Genomic DNA, 15696 nt, shown 5'->3' with positions numbered 1-15696 from the left:
GTAATCCTCTGAAATCGGTAAACATCCATTCATAGATGTAGCTGAGAAGGAGAGTGTGATATGTTTTGTGAGGGAGCACAGTTACCAGCTTGATGACTTTATTTACCTGTGCCAGTGGAGGGAGGTTTTGCTGATACAGCGTGGCTGAGCTCACAGCTGGAGTCCATTGTATTGCTACTGAATGAGAGCCTGGAGACAGGAGGGCCATTGTCAAAAGGCACAGTCGCTGGATCAATATCTGAATTCATTAAGCAGCTGACTAGTAGCCATCAATATCTCGTCATAATTACTAGGCTCTACTATAGGAGCAGATGCTGTTCAATATGACCTTATTAACTGCTGGTAACTGATAATTCAAACGTTCATCTTATTTTGTTGTCCAGAACATTTGATCTATTGAAACATGGGAAACTGGTTGTTGATTTCTGATCAGTGTGTAGGTAATCTAGTCAATGCTTCTGATCAGTGCTTGATGCTGAAATGTTAACAGCCTAAAAGGAATTTAATTCAGTTTTCTATAGGTCTTTATGGTATTTACAAATCCATGAACAAACTAATAGGCATGGAAGGCTGTGTCACATGCAGAGTAAGCAAAAATGGCAAATTACATAATGGAGAAGGACAACAGCTGGAGGCCCCATGAAATCCCACGAAAAGTTAACAAGTAAACCTTAAATATTCAGAAAGTCTCACTGAGCTAAAAATATGTAATTAAACACAGAGTTAGATTAGAACAAAAGAAAGAAAGGACAACATTATGCCATAACAAAGCAGTCTTTACTTTTACAGATGATATTATTAATACATTAATAGGAATTTACATACTCACAAAGGGTGAAACTCAATGTCACATTCATTTAGCTGCATGAAGTATTCCTGTCTGTGAGATATGCTGTTGTTCAGGTGAGGGCCTTAAAGAGCTGTGATAATGAGCTACATCAGATTTGTAATGCCAAACAAATTGTGGTCTGTGGGCTAGCAAGGTGTTATTTTTCTTTTTAATGATTTTTCACACTTTGCAAAGCCATCCAGTGGGACGAGCTGTCTCTATGTGTGAAACCTCGGGGCTAGACCACTGTGTAGGTGTTATAAATAAAAGTATTAAGTTAAAAATAATAATAATTAGAGATTGTCATCTTGTGAGACTTTCCAAGGAGCGCGTGGTCATCTGACTTCACTTTTACGCTCGTTTATTATGTGCGCATGCGTTAGAGGGCGGGGTGGGGCCCCCTCTCCCCGGTACCCCAGTAGAGCCGCTGGTGCTATTCTGCTGGCAGAAGCCTCATTGGGGATTTGAGAGCATCACGGAGAGGAGCAGCGTTCGCTCGGTGGGGGAAAAATGACAGAGCACTCTGGATAAATGGCACATTTTAAGATGAAATTTTTCCGGCAATGGTTGCTTTTTGTTTTGTGTCTTCCTTTATCAAGTAAGTGTTTGTTTGTTTTTTAAATTATTGATATTATGGTTGTGAATGAGCTAACTTTTAGCGGTGCTTGACCTTTTCTGTCCACACACCTCTACCGTTGATTGTACATTACGCTTATATTGCCTACAGCCGTTCTTCTTTGAAACAAACTATTTTAGCTCTATTATTTGAACATAGCTTTGCTTTTTGTTCCACGTTGAATGAGATGAGATAAGATGGCATGTCGCTAAACGTTTAACTTTAAGGCGATAAAGCTCCGTCGCTTGGGACCTTCAGCTTTCACGTCAGATACTATTTTCACATCATTGTTTCCCAATTATAAATTGTCCTAACACGTTAAATATTAACATTAAGACTTGCATCTGCTTTTTATAGAGTTTGTTATGTTGAGAAAATACATGTATGTCAACTACATAATGCTGGATGGTCTTTAAAATAAAAATAATCCTGTAATCAGTGAGGTTTTTCTGACAGGTTATAGAGTAAATATGACCTGCTTTAGTCTTCTTCTCTTCTTAATAATGCAGCCTCTCTTTCCCTGTAGGTGTTTTATGTTTTAGCGAGTTGTCCTTCATCACAGAACCCAGTGATGTTACTGTATTACCAAAGGACCCTGCTGTATTGGACTGTCAGGCCCATGGACAGCCTCCAGTCACCATCAAGTGGCTGAGGAATGGGGTTAAGCTGGCAGAAAGTGAGCACATACACTTCCTGCCAAATGGCTCCTTGTACATACCAAAGATAAAGCATACCAAGGAGGATTCAGATGAAGGATTCTACCAGTGCCTCTCCCAAAACAAATTTGGAGCTATCTTAAGCCAAAGATCACGTTTGACTATCGCAAGTGAGTATGGATCTAACTTGGACTTTCTTCCTTTCTTCCATTGATCAGTGTGATGACTGGTTAGACTTGCTGGTGGTATTGACTTTGTGGTGTTGTCAGCATGCAAAAATCACAATGGCAAGTTCATGGACAACAAACCTGGAAAGGGGAGGCAGATGTACCTCAGTCCCTCTGCTTTTATTTTCCTGGGAAGATCCTCTGAAACACAAGCTTCTGTGTCAGAATTAAAAGCTGCTAGTCCAGTGTTAAAATCACTGTAAAAGACCGCTAAATGTAGATGGGGGTAAATCTAAAGGTTCATAAATACTCCATAATCAAGCAGACCAGGTTTTCTGTATTTTGACTAAGTATCACTCACACATTTTATGGTATGTATCCTATAAATAGTGCCAAAAGTAAGGTATTATCAGTTCCTTTCTTTAAATATGAGTGGACTATAGTGGTGTGTAATTGACGGATGGTCTGCTACCCCAAGGAATCTCTGAAAAGCATTTGCCTTTAAGCCTTTGTTTGGAGTGCCCCTGGCTGATCCAGAAGAAAAGGCCTGATTCTGGGGCATTTATTTGTCCACATATCAGTGGCCAGGACAGCTGTGTCTATACAATGGGCCTGGTCTACCATGGACACTTTTCATAGTTCTTAGAAGGGGATATCCCATGACGGGAGTCATGGAAACTAGTACTGGCCTCTGCAATATACTGAGAGGGCACTGGGGTTATAGAGATTAGCATTAATACTCAGCATTAGAAAAAAAACCCCTACAACTTCAGTCCAAGAAGATGAGATTCAAAGCAATAAAAAATGTTTTACAATTTATTTGCCCAGTACGGACATTTAGAGAGGCATCTACACACAAACCTGATGGGTTAGCAAACAGAAGCTAGTGCATGTTCCTGTCACTGGACATTTGATGGAGGAAAACAAAAGTTTTTTATGTTTGAATAAATTCATCCCCACTGTTGACTTTCCACCAAAATGCACTGTTTGCAGTTGTTTTCTATTTAATAAGAATTTCTAGCAGTTGACCACTTAAAAATATTCCAAAGTCAAATTTGGTTTGGGATTCAGCCATTGTCTGTGAAAGGGTTAAAGGTTTTTGGTCAGCTGCAGGCAGGGGAGTGGAGGATGGGGCTCCTCTGTGCTCCCCTTCTGTCCAGAGGTCCTGGGGTCAGGGGTCAGCTGGGGAAAGGCTTTGTGATGTCACAGGCCTGCTTTAGCTGGGTCGGCCTGCTGTTCTTCTGCCCAGCCCACAACCCCTTTCACTGGATCAGCCTCTCTGTTGCCCTGTCAAGCACAGCGCTTTTGTTAAAGAAAGGCCAGTTTGTCATGTGAGTGATTGAGCCTGATCATCCACATAAAAGGAGGCATTTTTAAGGTTATTTCTTTCACCAAGTCCCCAATTTTAACAAATCCAAGAACTGGAAAGATGTCAGAAATCACGTCTTTCTGAACATTGCTTACAACAGTTGATTCCAAATGGTGTGCCACAAAAAATTATGAATGCAGTTGAAATTTACTACATTAGTACACAAAAATGCTTACTTTTTTTTTTTTTTAAGAAAGATGGCATTTCTAAGTTGGTAAAACTCATCAGTTAATTGCTGGGAAAACCACACAAATCATGTAAAAGGAATAAAAGTGTTGGGAGAAACAGCTGCAAGGTCCAGCTAGGTTTTCTCACACTTTTGTGCCTTCATCTGACAGTCAGAAGATCTGATTATATTCCAGCTGGCCATAGAAACTATTTCTTTTGCAAATATGAACACAGGTGTGGCTTTAAATTTTGGCCTGCCCTTTGATATGTATATAAAATCTATTCGCAATAGTTCAGATCATTACAAGTATCTCATTTGGGGGAGGAAACCCCCTCCCCCCACATTTGAATCACCAGGTCTCTTTGGTTGACCAATGGTAAACTGGCTTCGATCCGGCCAGTTTGGGCTAAAATGGAATTGACACTGGGTTGCAGTGCACTTTGACCTCTTTGGAGAGACCTTTCTGTTGTTTGACCTAGACATTGATCTGCAGTCTACAACAGAGGTGACCATATTAGCAGATTGGCCACACCCTCCATCTACAAGAGCAAAACCAGGTGGTCAGCATCGTATTGTTAACGTCCTACCAGACGCTGTGTGTGTTTTCAGGATGTCCACCAGCTTGCCTTGGTGTCAGAAATGGGAGCATGTGGCTAGTAACAGACTTTACAATGAGACAAATGATTGGCGACTAAATAAGTGTATTTATTTTTGTGATATTTTGCCGTTGTACATTAACCTTAAACCAACCCCTTATTGCAAGTTCAGAGGAACAATTCCCAAATCCATTCAAAAAGCAGTCTTTAATTCGCCTCACAGATACAGAATCAAAGTTTTATTTGTTTGATACTGATGAGACAAGAGTTTAAATTGAAGCATTGCTCTTCAATTATTGATGTTCTAAATCCCAGAATCTGAATGTGGAAGTTTTAGTGGGTAAACAGAGCATTGATTTCCTTTAACATGATATTGACTTCCTTCCTGTGAGTGAGGGGGCAGGGAGATGGTTATCACCTTAATAAATGAAGATCATTGATCATATCTTGTACCCTTCAGTTAAATGCAGATTGGTGGTTGTTTATTTGTGGTGGCTATTAAAACACGTTTCGGAAGTGCCTAAATAAAGAGTGCACTGTTTTTGTAATTTTAAAGTCGATTTAAATGACTAAAATATGTGTAAGAAAAGCTAATTGTTGCATGTGTGTGCAAAAAATAACCACAGCGTTTAGTTCAGCATTGTTCGACATTTCTCATGTCTACTTTTGTTTACAGTGGGGGGTTTTTTGGGGGGGTTTTTTGGGGTTTTTTTTATGTGAAGTGAATTGATTACTTTTCATATATAATAATGCATCATTCAGTGTCATTGTTGGACTGATCCATTGATTAGGCCAGCTGGTCAGAAGAGGACCTCATAGCTCATCTGCACAAAAATAAAATCAGTACCTTTCGTCTAATCAATTACCATTCATCAAAGTCAGGGCATTGTATGCATAATGTATATTTTACCAAAAGAAATGCATTACATTCATCTGGTACTAAAACAAATTAATTAGTTGAAATTGATTGTTTAATTTTTTTCACAGGTATCTCAGAGTTTGTGTTGCATCCTGTGCCTGTTGCGGTGACTGTGGGCTCTGTGGCACGATTCTCCTGTGCAGTCATCTCAAGCCCACCTGCTACCATAACCTGGGAGCTAAACCAAAGGACACTGCCACTGCAGACGGACAGGTAACTGCAGAAACATAATTATAACTTATTTAGGCACATTTTTATCTGTTTATTTTTTAGCCTACAGCTCCATCTTCTGTTGGGTTTCACATGAGCGTTCTAGTTTGACCCAGACTGTATGTTTTGTATGTTTTCAGAATAACTGTTTTGCCAAACGGAGTTCTTCAGATTCACAATGTACAACTGGAGGATGCCGGACACTATCAATGTGTGGCAACTAACATCGGTAGTGTGTTGAAGAGTCGAGAGGCCACACTGACAGTCAACCTAGGTAAATTAATTGCACTGACTGCATTTTACGAATGAATGTTAAGCACTGTCATTCCCTGACTTTTTTTGTTTACATTTTCTTGTGAAGATGCAGGCCCTAAACTACGTCAGAGACCCAGAATCATTGCTGGACCTCAAAATGTGACCGTTTCTCTTCACCAAACGGTGGTGTTGGAGTGTGTGGCCACAGGCAATCCCCGGCCCATCATCTCCTGGAGCCGTGCTGACAGTAAACCCATTGATGTGTACAATGCCAAAGTGTTGGGCAATGGAAACCTGGTTATTACTGATGTCAGTACCAAGCACAGCGGAGTCTACGTTTGCAGGGCCACCATCCCCGGAACCCGCAACCACACCACTGCTGCAGCCAACCTCACAGTATTGGGTAATGATCAGTCTTTGATGATTACGCCACAGATGTCTTCAGATCACATCTTTGGCCTGGTTCTTATATTCAGTATACAGACTCATAACTAAAGGTTTTGCAAATGTTTATACATCCAAGTAACAAACGTGTTAGGTGCAAGATGCCACACAGTTAGAACTCCATGGCTTAATAAAAGGTAACCATTAGCTCTTCTGTTATGCTGTTGTTTCAGTGCCACCAAACATAGTTGAGAAACCTGAGAGCCAGACCCGTCCAAGGGCAGGCACTGCCCGGTTCATGTGCCAAGCAGAGGGAGTACCCACACCTCGCATCACCTGGCTGAAGAATGGAGAACAAGTTCACTTAAATGGGAGGATTAAGATGTACAACAGGTAAAGTATAGACGGGAGATTTGGGCACGCTTAAATTTAATTAAACATTATGAAAGACAAACCTGCTTAAATAAGCTGTCTTCTTTGGCTTTGCTGATTTTTCTTTTTCCTTTTTGCTTTTGTTTCATAGTAAACTGGTGATTACACAGATCATTCCTGAGGATGATGCCATCTATCAGTGTGTGGCAGAGAATGAACAGGGATCTGTGCTGTCCTTGGCTCGCCTTATTGTTGTCATGTCTGAGGACCGGCCCAGTGCTCCGAGAAATATCCATGCTGAGACCATCTCAAGCTCTGCTATCTTACTGGCTTGGGAGAGACCTTTGTACAATACGGACAAAGTCATTGCCTACTCTGTCCATTATATGAAGGCTGAAGGTGAGACAGAGAGGAAAAAGATGGTTTATTTGATTGTTCTTATAATTTGGGCCTTAAAAGGCTGACGGGTCTACATCTTTATGCTGCATCACACTCTCACATGATCAACTTTCCTTGGTGAAGGCCATCTGTTGCTGCTGCACAGTGCAGGGGTCAAGGCAACTTCACTTAAATAACAACAGGCTTAGTCAGCCCTTTGTCCACTCCCTAGCTCATTCTGCTCGGACTTAAAGGGACGGCGAGCTTTAAAAAAAAAAAATCACAGTTTTGCAAACTAAAGTTGTAAGATTGTATTCACTTTAACCATTAAAGTAATAGCTGAGTTCCTCCAGTAAATCATGTCTTTTAGATGTTAAACTGGGTTTATTTTATGCTGGCTGGAATCAATTGTATGTTTATCATTTTCTTTACACAAAAAAAGAGAATTCAGAAACTTTTCTTTCCAAGCACTGATTGTTTATAGGACGCACACTTAACTACCAAGTTAAACTCGCTTTATTTTTTTCACTCTTGTGTGGATAATCTTACCCTAATTAATGACTTCCTGTATGATTATTTATTTATTTATTTTTTTCCAGGTCTAAACAATGAAGAATACCAAGTTGTTATTGGCAACGACACTACCAGTTACATCATCGATGATCTGGAGCCAGCTCGAAACTACAGCTTTTACATTGTAGCTTATATGCCAATGGGAGCCAGTCGAATGTCAGACCAAGTCAGTCAACATACCCTGGAGGATGGTAAGCTTGAAGCGCTTCCAACATTCCTCGCAGTAAATCATTTTGGTAGTTAAGCTAGCTTGTATGCAAAGCATGTTTTGAAAGGAAATTAGCAAGATTGTAGTGTTATGAATCAGATTTTTATTAAGACAATTTGGTTGATTTGAATAATAAGTAGAAAAATCTCTAGTTTTTAATACATTTTCTATATCCAATTTTTTTTCCTGCAGTGCCTCTTCGTACTCCGGAGCTGAGCCTGACCAGCCAGAGCACAACAGACATCCAGGTGAGCTGGCAGCCACTGCCAGCCAAGGTGAGCCGCGGTCGTGTGTCTGCATATAGACTCTCTTATCGCACAGCTGCAGACAGCACCGTCACATCTGTAGAGCTACTGCAGAACAGCACTGAATACCTGCTGGAGGGGCTGCAGCCTGACACCATCTACCTGCTCCGCATGGCCGCAGCCACCCGAGTGGGTTGGTGTGAGCCCTCAGCATGGACATCACACCGTACGCCTAAGACCTCCAGCGACAAAGGTAAACCAGCAGAAGTCTGATAAAGGAAAAAAACGTACATTTAGCTGCTTAAAAAAAAAAAAAAAGTCTCTGCAGGCTCATCACATGATTGTGATTCTAGTTTATTCCTGTTTTCATGCAGTATAAAAATAAATTAAGTTTAAAAAGCAAATTAGTAAATGCTACAGCAAAGTGAAATCAGATGGTGTTTAAACGTGTAACTAACAGAACCTTTTTTCTTTTGTCGCATCGCTGTTTGGCTGCTCTTTGAAAACCAGGACACTAGAGTTCATGCAGAGTGGCTAGCGTATGACTGGAGTTTGCTGTTTTAGCATTGTCCCACAGTCTTTGTGTTGGTTACTCAGAAACCTTTGCCCTTTGCTGTCAGTGATGCTAGATTGGCCTCAGTCACGGGTCATAAAGAGAGGGCCTCAGGCATCTATGTGGGGGAAAGAATATCCTATTTTCATAGCCTGATGTGCTGGGGAGGTTTTTTTTTTTTTTGGGTTTTTTTTTCCCACCAGAGCTGAATTTTAGCTTTATATTTACACATTGTTGTAAAACACTAAAACCAAAAGGGAATTCTTGGTTTGACTGCAGCGTCAATCCATTCTTTGGCTGTCCTGTTGTTATTTTTGTTTTCTGTTATGTCAGTAGTCTCATAATTCTCATGAGTGCTCTCTCTGCCGCCTTCTTAGTGCCTTCAGCCCCTATTCTTCAACTTGAAGCTTTAAACTGCACCTCCATTGTGGCACGCTGGCAAAGCTCCCTTGAATCTGTGGCTATTCAGGGCTATCGTCTGTGTTACCATGAGGAAGGACAACCAGAGCAGCCCGACATCCAGCTGCAGGCTCAAACCAATACGTACACGATTGGTGGCCTTGGTGAGTGTGCCTAGAACCCAGGAGTAAATTAAAAAAATGTTTACGATTAGTGAATTTCCTTTATCTGCACCTGTGCTTTGGACAGGAGACTGCAGAGAGTGATGGGCCATTTTTGCATCACTCAAATTTAATTCGATGGGCAGTCGGCTTCTGCATTTGCATTTCCATCCCCTATCCTGATCAATATGTGCTGACCTCTCCTGCCTAACCAGCAGTACTCTCCAGTCAGGCTGGAGTACGAGGCTCCCAGGTTTAGAGGTCAGGTTCCAGATGTCCCTCCCACCACTACTAGCCATCTCGGGCCTTGCATAATTATGCTTAGCCATTGTGTTTTGTCCAGGGCCAGACGTGGCATGTAAGACCCTGGCCGCTACCCTTTTTTTCAGATGGACACTAGTGCACATGAACAAAGACCAGAGCAAGCCACTGACCTCTAGCCATGGGACAGCACACTTGGATTAGTACCCTACCCCCACCAGTTGTCTCTGATGTCCATTTAAATAATCTACAGATTAAAAAAATAATAATAATAATTATTTATATGAATTAGTCTTTGAGCACAGTTTGATTTCTAAGTCCCAAATAAGCTGAAACAGGAGAAGTTTGCATGTTTCTGTTTGGAAATCAATTTGTGTTACTAACCTGTCTAAAAATCCAAAACTCTTCAGTATTATTTAAGTTTAAAAAAATCACAAGTGGCTATTAGTCTGATATTTCACAATATCGCTGAACTTCTTTTGTTGCTCCAAGTTTAAAGCTGTAACACAAAAGCGATAGAAAATAACAAAAGAGGCCCACCTCCTATCCCACAGTCCTGCTCCTGGATTCTTTCTGTTCTTGGCCTGACCCGGGGACCCCAGTCAAACCCCCCTCCTGTCCCATGGGCCCACAATCCCAGCAGCTGAACGCTGCCCCTACCCCAGCCCCCACAACAGGCCTGGACATATTGCCTTCACTGGTCAATACCCAAAGGATGACCTTTCACTCCAGAGGCATTACAGATTTTAACGCTCCCTAAAAGCATCCTGATTTAGGTGCTGAGGAAAAATGGTAGTTTCTCAAGTTAAAATATGCAATGTGACAGAATATTTTTAAAAGAAAAGTTCTGACCTTAGAGGTCTTGTTTACTTCAGATTTTTTTTGTGGCTGTCCTGAATGTCTTATTCAAATATTTTACCTCATCCACCTTTGTTTATTTCTGTGGACATCAGTAATTTGTATTGTATATTGAAGCAAGCTTGTGGTGTCAGAGCTTCATAGTTGTAAAGTCAGTTAAGTGCAGAATCATGGAGTGACAACATTCATGCTGGAGATTTGAGCGCGTCACCTTATTTACATTGGCTTCGGCCTGGTTGAGCTTTCTCATGGTCGTTACACATGACACCACGAGACAAATGAAAGGTTGGGGTGACTCAGGAGGCCAAGTATTGTCCATACATGGGGGATGGCCAGTTAAGACCAGCAGTTACCCTCCTGCAGCTAATTGTCCTTATGTCCCCCTCTCACTCTTTTTTAAATAGATTATTAACCACCATGATCTCTCAGCCTTCAGCTTTGCTAGACAATATTTGTTTAATTATTAAATGTTTTTATTCTAGCAAAATGTCCATTAAAATGGCTAAAATCTGAATATTATCTTTCCAGATCCACGGAAAAAGTATCACGTCAAGATTCTGGCTGTCAGCAAGGTTGCAGATGGTCATCAGAGAGACCAGACCATCAGTACCCCGGGATGTGTGTGTAAGTATTGGTGTAAATCATCCATTCCCAAAGACTGCTCTTTTGTAGCCAACCCAAACCTTTATGTGAAAATCTTGTCAACACACAAGCCTTAGATGAATGATTTCTTCGTGTTTTCATTCATTCAGTTTGGTCTTCTGATGATGGTCTTGTACAATATAGTGTATTTATAGTAAATGACTTCAGTGCTTTCATGGCTGACACTAAACATGAAATACAAACTTTGCCTGTAAATTAAATTAAAAAAAAAAAAAAGATTCATGTTCTTTCCTCCTTTAGCGGCTAGAGACCAACTTGCAGCAGCTCCTCCACCTCCAAATCAAGTCACTGTTTTGGACGGCAATTCATCTGCAGTGTCCCTGCGCTGGAGTCATCCTCCTTTCCCCTCCGGCAAGGCTGTCAGTTATACAGTCCGCTGTACACCTGTGGGCACTCACAACGTCTTTGCAATACGCTACCTGCAAACGTAAGAACCTCCCAAAGGCATGAGAATTGAAGCCTGCTTTTAGTTTGGTTTGATGAGTACATCCCTTTAATAATTCACATCTTGTATTTCATGTAATTTGTGAGAATGTATTCTGGGCTATTTCCTGCCAAATTGCCATGATGTGGGAATCTTGTTTCTCTGCAGTACGAAGCAAAGTGTGACAGTTCAGAAGTTGGATCCAAACACTCGTTATGAGTTTGTGGTGCGCCTTCATGTGGACCAGATGTCGAGTCCCTGGAGTTCTGTAGTTTACCATCAAACCCTCCCAGCAGGTAAAAAACTATCAGCGCAACGTCATTTTACTGTAAATGTGTTTCTTTCTGTTTCTTTCTGATCATTTCATTGCATATTTTTCACCAATGTACTCAGAGTTGTTCTGTGTTCTGTGTGCCTAGCACCAAGCCAACCTCCCGCAGGAGTGCGAGTAACTCTGATTGAGGAAGACACCGCTCTGGTGTCCTGGAGGGAGCCCACTGAGTCCAACGTGGTGATTACACGCTATACCATCCTGTATGCTTCACAAAAAGACTGGATTGCTGGACACTGGCAAAAAGTCCAGAGAGAGGGCAAGTAGTTTACTTTGTTTTTATAATGTGTTAAATAAGTTTTTCAGAATAATTCTTTGGGGGATTGAATGATCCAGCCAAGGTTATTGTAGTTAAATCAAACTAAACTAAAACTGAGTGTGAAAAAATGTTTCACACCCAGTTTACCACCTCCTTCTGGTATACTTTACCTCTTAATTGCATATGATGATGTTGTCTTTGCCTCCATACTTAATTCAAACATACAATGAAAAGTCCCAAATTTATGATCTCCTCGTTTGTGACTGAAATATTTTGCAAAGCAAAGTTGGACAAATTGGATCTTCTGGTGTTCTAGTTCTGTACCTCTCAGCCATGATCTAATCTCTACTATGTGATTGTGCTGTCATTTATAGGGAGTCATACGATGGCCTTGCTGGAGAAGCTGGAGCCAGGAAATGTCTACCTTGTAAAAATAGCTGCCTCCAGTGAGGTGGGTGAAGGTCCTTTCTCTGAGATCGTGGAGCTGGCACCGAAGCGAGGAAACGTCCACCGAAGCAAAAATCCCAGACACTCTGACTGGTTTCCAGATAGTACAGGTCAGACATGCTTTTATCTGGCTTTGGTTTCTAAGGCATTGCATTTCTATGTCTGAAATGCAATGGACTGAAAATCCCGTGTGGTAATTGTGTTAGGATTGTGTCTTTAGGTTTAATTTCAGTTCATTTTTATTGAATGGACGTTCCTTTTGTTGACAAAAACGACTAAAAGAGTGAGATGAATCGCAGAAGCAAAAACAAAAACTGTGGGATGTATCTCACTTCCAAAGAACTTCCAAAATGCACATAATGTTTTATTCAGTAAGACTCGAAACAAGTGACTGATCCCATAAATTCGACAGGAAAGAGTTTACAGAGGTCTGGGCAAAGGTCTGTCCCATATCATCCAGTCCAGTGTATTTTGATATTTAAGGGGGGAATATAAGTGTTTTTCTAATAAATGCCTGGTGGACTTCACTTCAAGTACTGCATGCAGTATTGACGGTGAACCACAAACATGCAGGTTTGTTTAACAGGAGTTTGAATAGAATAATAATAAACGGGTACGGCTGCTTTCCGTCTCTTAGATGTATTTTAAGTTAATCCTGTAATATAGCAGATCTTTAATTGTTCTCTATTTATCTTCCAGTATTCTCTGATGGTCTCTACCACATAGACCAGAGGTCTATGACGGGGATCATCGTTGGTGTGAGCATCGCTTTGACCTGTATAATTACATGTGCTTTGATTCTGATCAGTAAGGGGAAACAAAGGTACTGATTATCTGTATTTCAAATGATGGAAAAATACTTTCATATATAATATATGCTTTATTATATTATCATATAATAAAGCATAAGCATTCTTTCTGATATTTATATATTTATTGTCATTTGTTTAACTAATAGAAAATCTTCCAGTCATAAAGTCATTGCTGTAGGAGCTCCTGAAGGTCCACGTTCTGGTTTTCCCAGTGAACGGCATTCGGAGAATATTGAGGCCCTTATACCCATGATGAGTGATCACTTCATAGATGCTAAGGTGAGAAACGGAACAGTAAATAGGGTTCTCGTGATTACATGTCTGTCGAGAAAACACTCTCATGTAGTTTCCATACGTTCTCTCATTTTTACAGGGTGGATCAAGTGTCATCATAAATGGTACGGGTCCAGTCAGCAGCAAGAAGTGGCTGCTTTTCAACAGAGAAATCAGAAATCCAGCTGACAGCGATGTAAGTGATGTGGCATTGTTTTTGCTTACTCAGCTTTTTCCCCAAATAGATTTTTCTTTTTGAATCTTAATTTAATTTTGTCCTCATCTTCAGATCGAAACCAGAGCCAGCTTGTACGAAGCTGGCAAAACTGTTCTGAGATACGAGGAGCATCTCGGCTCAGCGCCCTTGCCGCCTTCATCACGGGAGATCATCTATGGACCTCTTCGCTCAGAGAGCTCTCACACCAGTGAGGGCAGCCAAGAGACGGGTGACTCTGGACACTACTCCAACGAAGAAAGCAACGAAGAGATGAGCAGCCCGTCGAGCAGCCGAAGCTCTAAGCCTGTATCTTTAGGGCCAGACGACAGCATCGCAGTCTTGGAGCTGAAGCAGTCGTTCAAAGTGGAAAAAGAGGTTGATGCTTCCTTGCTTCGCGGCATCTCAGAGGCTCATGTGGTCTCCAGTACTTGTCAAGCAGCCAGCTGCTAACATCATCAGGCCTGCATCTGCTCTCCCAACAGCCAGAGTCATGCCACTTCTACCTCATCCGCTTCCCGAGTGGAAGCCCTTTAGATATCTCCTGGGAAACGAGGGACCAGGAATCCTGCTGCTGCAAAGGAAGATGTGTGCGTTTGCTTTGGACTTACCTCAGGATTTTGTATGAACGTTTGTCCTAACATTTTTATTTCCATTTTTTTAAAACAACTTCCTACCTGTATTTCTGTGTTTGGCATGGTCTGTCCTAAACCAAAACTCACCCACGATGAATGTCAAAAAAGAGAATGTCAGAAATGTACTGCGGTGCATTTTCATTATATTTAACTACTTTCCACTGGAGCGGAGGATGTAGTTGAGCCTTTTTAGACTGATTATCTACCTCAGTGTTCTATTCTTTATATACATTACTACCTCTTGTTTTTAACCACCTATTGTGCAGTATTATCTCTGACTCAGGGGACAAAGTGAAAACACTTCATTGCCACGTCTTGTTACCGTGTTCGAAAGTTATCGCGTAGTTTTTGTTTTCATGGTTGAAAGGGCTTTCGTTACATGCTGTTTGTCTTTGAATCCTGTATGTTGTGAAGATGAAAAGTGAATTCAGTTTTTTTCAAACCTTGTAGAGCTTTATCAAACAGTATTGTTTGGCATTTCCAGTGCACTGAACTTCAAGCTTTAATAATGCCTTAACGTCAAAGGGCTTTGCGTACTTTAGATGATGACATCCAAAGACGGGAAAAGTTATACCCAAAGAGTTTTTAATACTACAGAAGATATTCTAAGGCAGCCAAAAACTTAGTAGATTTACATAAAGGGTGTACTTGCCCAAATTTTGCTTGTGCCAGTGATGTAAATTTCCCTTTAGAACGCTGATTTTCCTCTTTGTAAATTTTATTAATGCTTTATTCTGGTGAAAGCTTTAGCACGAGTCTCCGGGGCTTGTTTCATTTGCCTTCTAGACCATTGCTGAGTGCAGCGGTGATGCCGATGCTATTATCCAAAGAGTTGTCTGCTTCCTCAGATGGGTACAGCCTTTTTTCTTTTATTCAGTCGATCCTTGGTACGAAAATGTTGATGCCAAGACCAAAGATCCAGCGTCCCAGTGACAGATGAGGTTTATATTTTTCAGAGAATCATCTGTCACCGTTCACAAATATTGCCGTATGGGAAAGACTTCTCTTTCTCTCTCCACAATGTTTCCTGTCCAGGTGCGACAATGAAGGATTTTGACTATCATAATGGAAACCCTATGTGTGAAGAGCAACATAATCAAATTTTGATACCTTTCTAAAACAAATAATGCTAACCAAAGACTATTGATGTGTATTATTTAGTAATTTTCTTTGGTTTTCATTTACATTATATACATTATTTGCATTTAAATGTGATAATATCTGTAGGTTTGGTTGCTGAAAAGGCATTTTACATAGGGTTGTTTTGTTTTAAGCTTGAGATGTCAAAAAACAGTGCTTATCACCAAAAAATGTTTTTACCTGAGTAATATGTTTAAATAGTTTAGATGACCCATTTTATAATAATGTCAAGAAAAACTTACTAATTTTAATGTGACATTTTGCAAATTACGGTCAGTTTAAAGTTTCTCTGTGAAATGCTTTAATATGAAAGATTGCGT

At 40.7% G+C, this 15696-nt stretch overlaps 1 protein-coding gene across 1 annotated transcript; it reads left to right on the top strand.

The window, feature by feature from the left end:
* Nucleotides 1–1220: 1220 nt before the first annotated feature.
* On the top strand, nucleotides 1221–14283 carry LOC102308365 (protogenin B). The gene is made up of 19 exons (XM_005945574.3): nucleotides 1221–1427; nucleotides 1972–2271; nucleotides 5390–5534; nucleotides 5672–5805; nucleotides 5893–6189; nucleotides 6404–6563; nucleotides 6694–6941; nucleotides 7520–7684; nucleotides 7894–8199; nucleotides 8877–9062; nucleotides 10707–10802; nucleotides 11082–11268; nucleotides 11434–11561; nucleotides 11685–11855; nucleotides 12230–12412; nucleotides 13002–13125; nucleotides 13261–13393; nucleotides 13488–13583; nucleotides 13677–14283. Exons 1-19 carry the CDS (start codon nucleotides 1361–1363, stop codon nucleotides 14052–14054), a joined length of 3504 nt encoding a protein of 1167 aa, XP_005945636.1. The 5' UTR covers nucleotides 1221–1360; the 3' UTR covers nucleotides 14055–14283.
* Nucleotides 14284–15696: the final 1413 nt, after the last annotated feature.

Source organism: Haplochromis burtoni, unplaced genomic scaffold (genome assembly GCF_018398535.1).
Source record: "Haplochromis burtoni strain Fernald_Lab_line unplaced genomic scaffold, NCSU_Asbu1 Contig_77, whole genome shotgun sequence".
Taxonomy (NCBI): Eukaryota; Metazoa; Chordata; class Actinopteri; order Cichliformes; family Cichlidae; genus Haplochromis; species Haplochromis burtoni.
This window is presented reverse-complemented; position numbering and strand designations above follow the sequence as displayed.

Coding starts and splice junctions, on each gene's coding strand:
- LOC102308365 (XM_005945574.3), top strand. CDS start 1,361: ATGGCACATTTTAAGATGAAATTTTTCCGGCAATGGTTGCTTTTTGTT. Junction 6,942..7,519: donor CCATTATATGAAGGCTGAAG/GTGAGACAGAGA, acceptor ATTTTTTTCCAG/GTCTAAACAATGAAGAATAC. Junction 11,562..11,684: donor CCATCAAACCCTCCCAGCAG/GTAAAAAACTAT, acceptor CTGTGTGCCTAG/CACCAAGCCAACCTCCCGCA.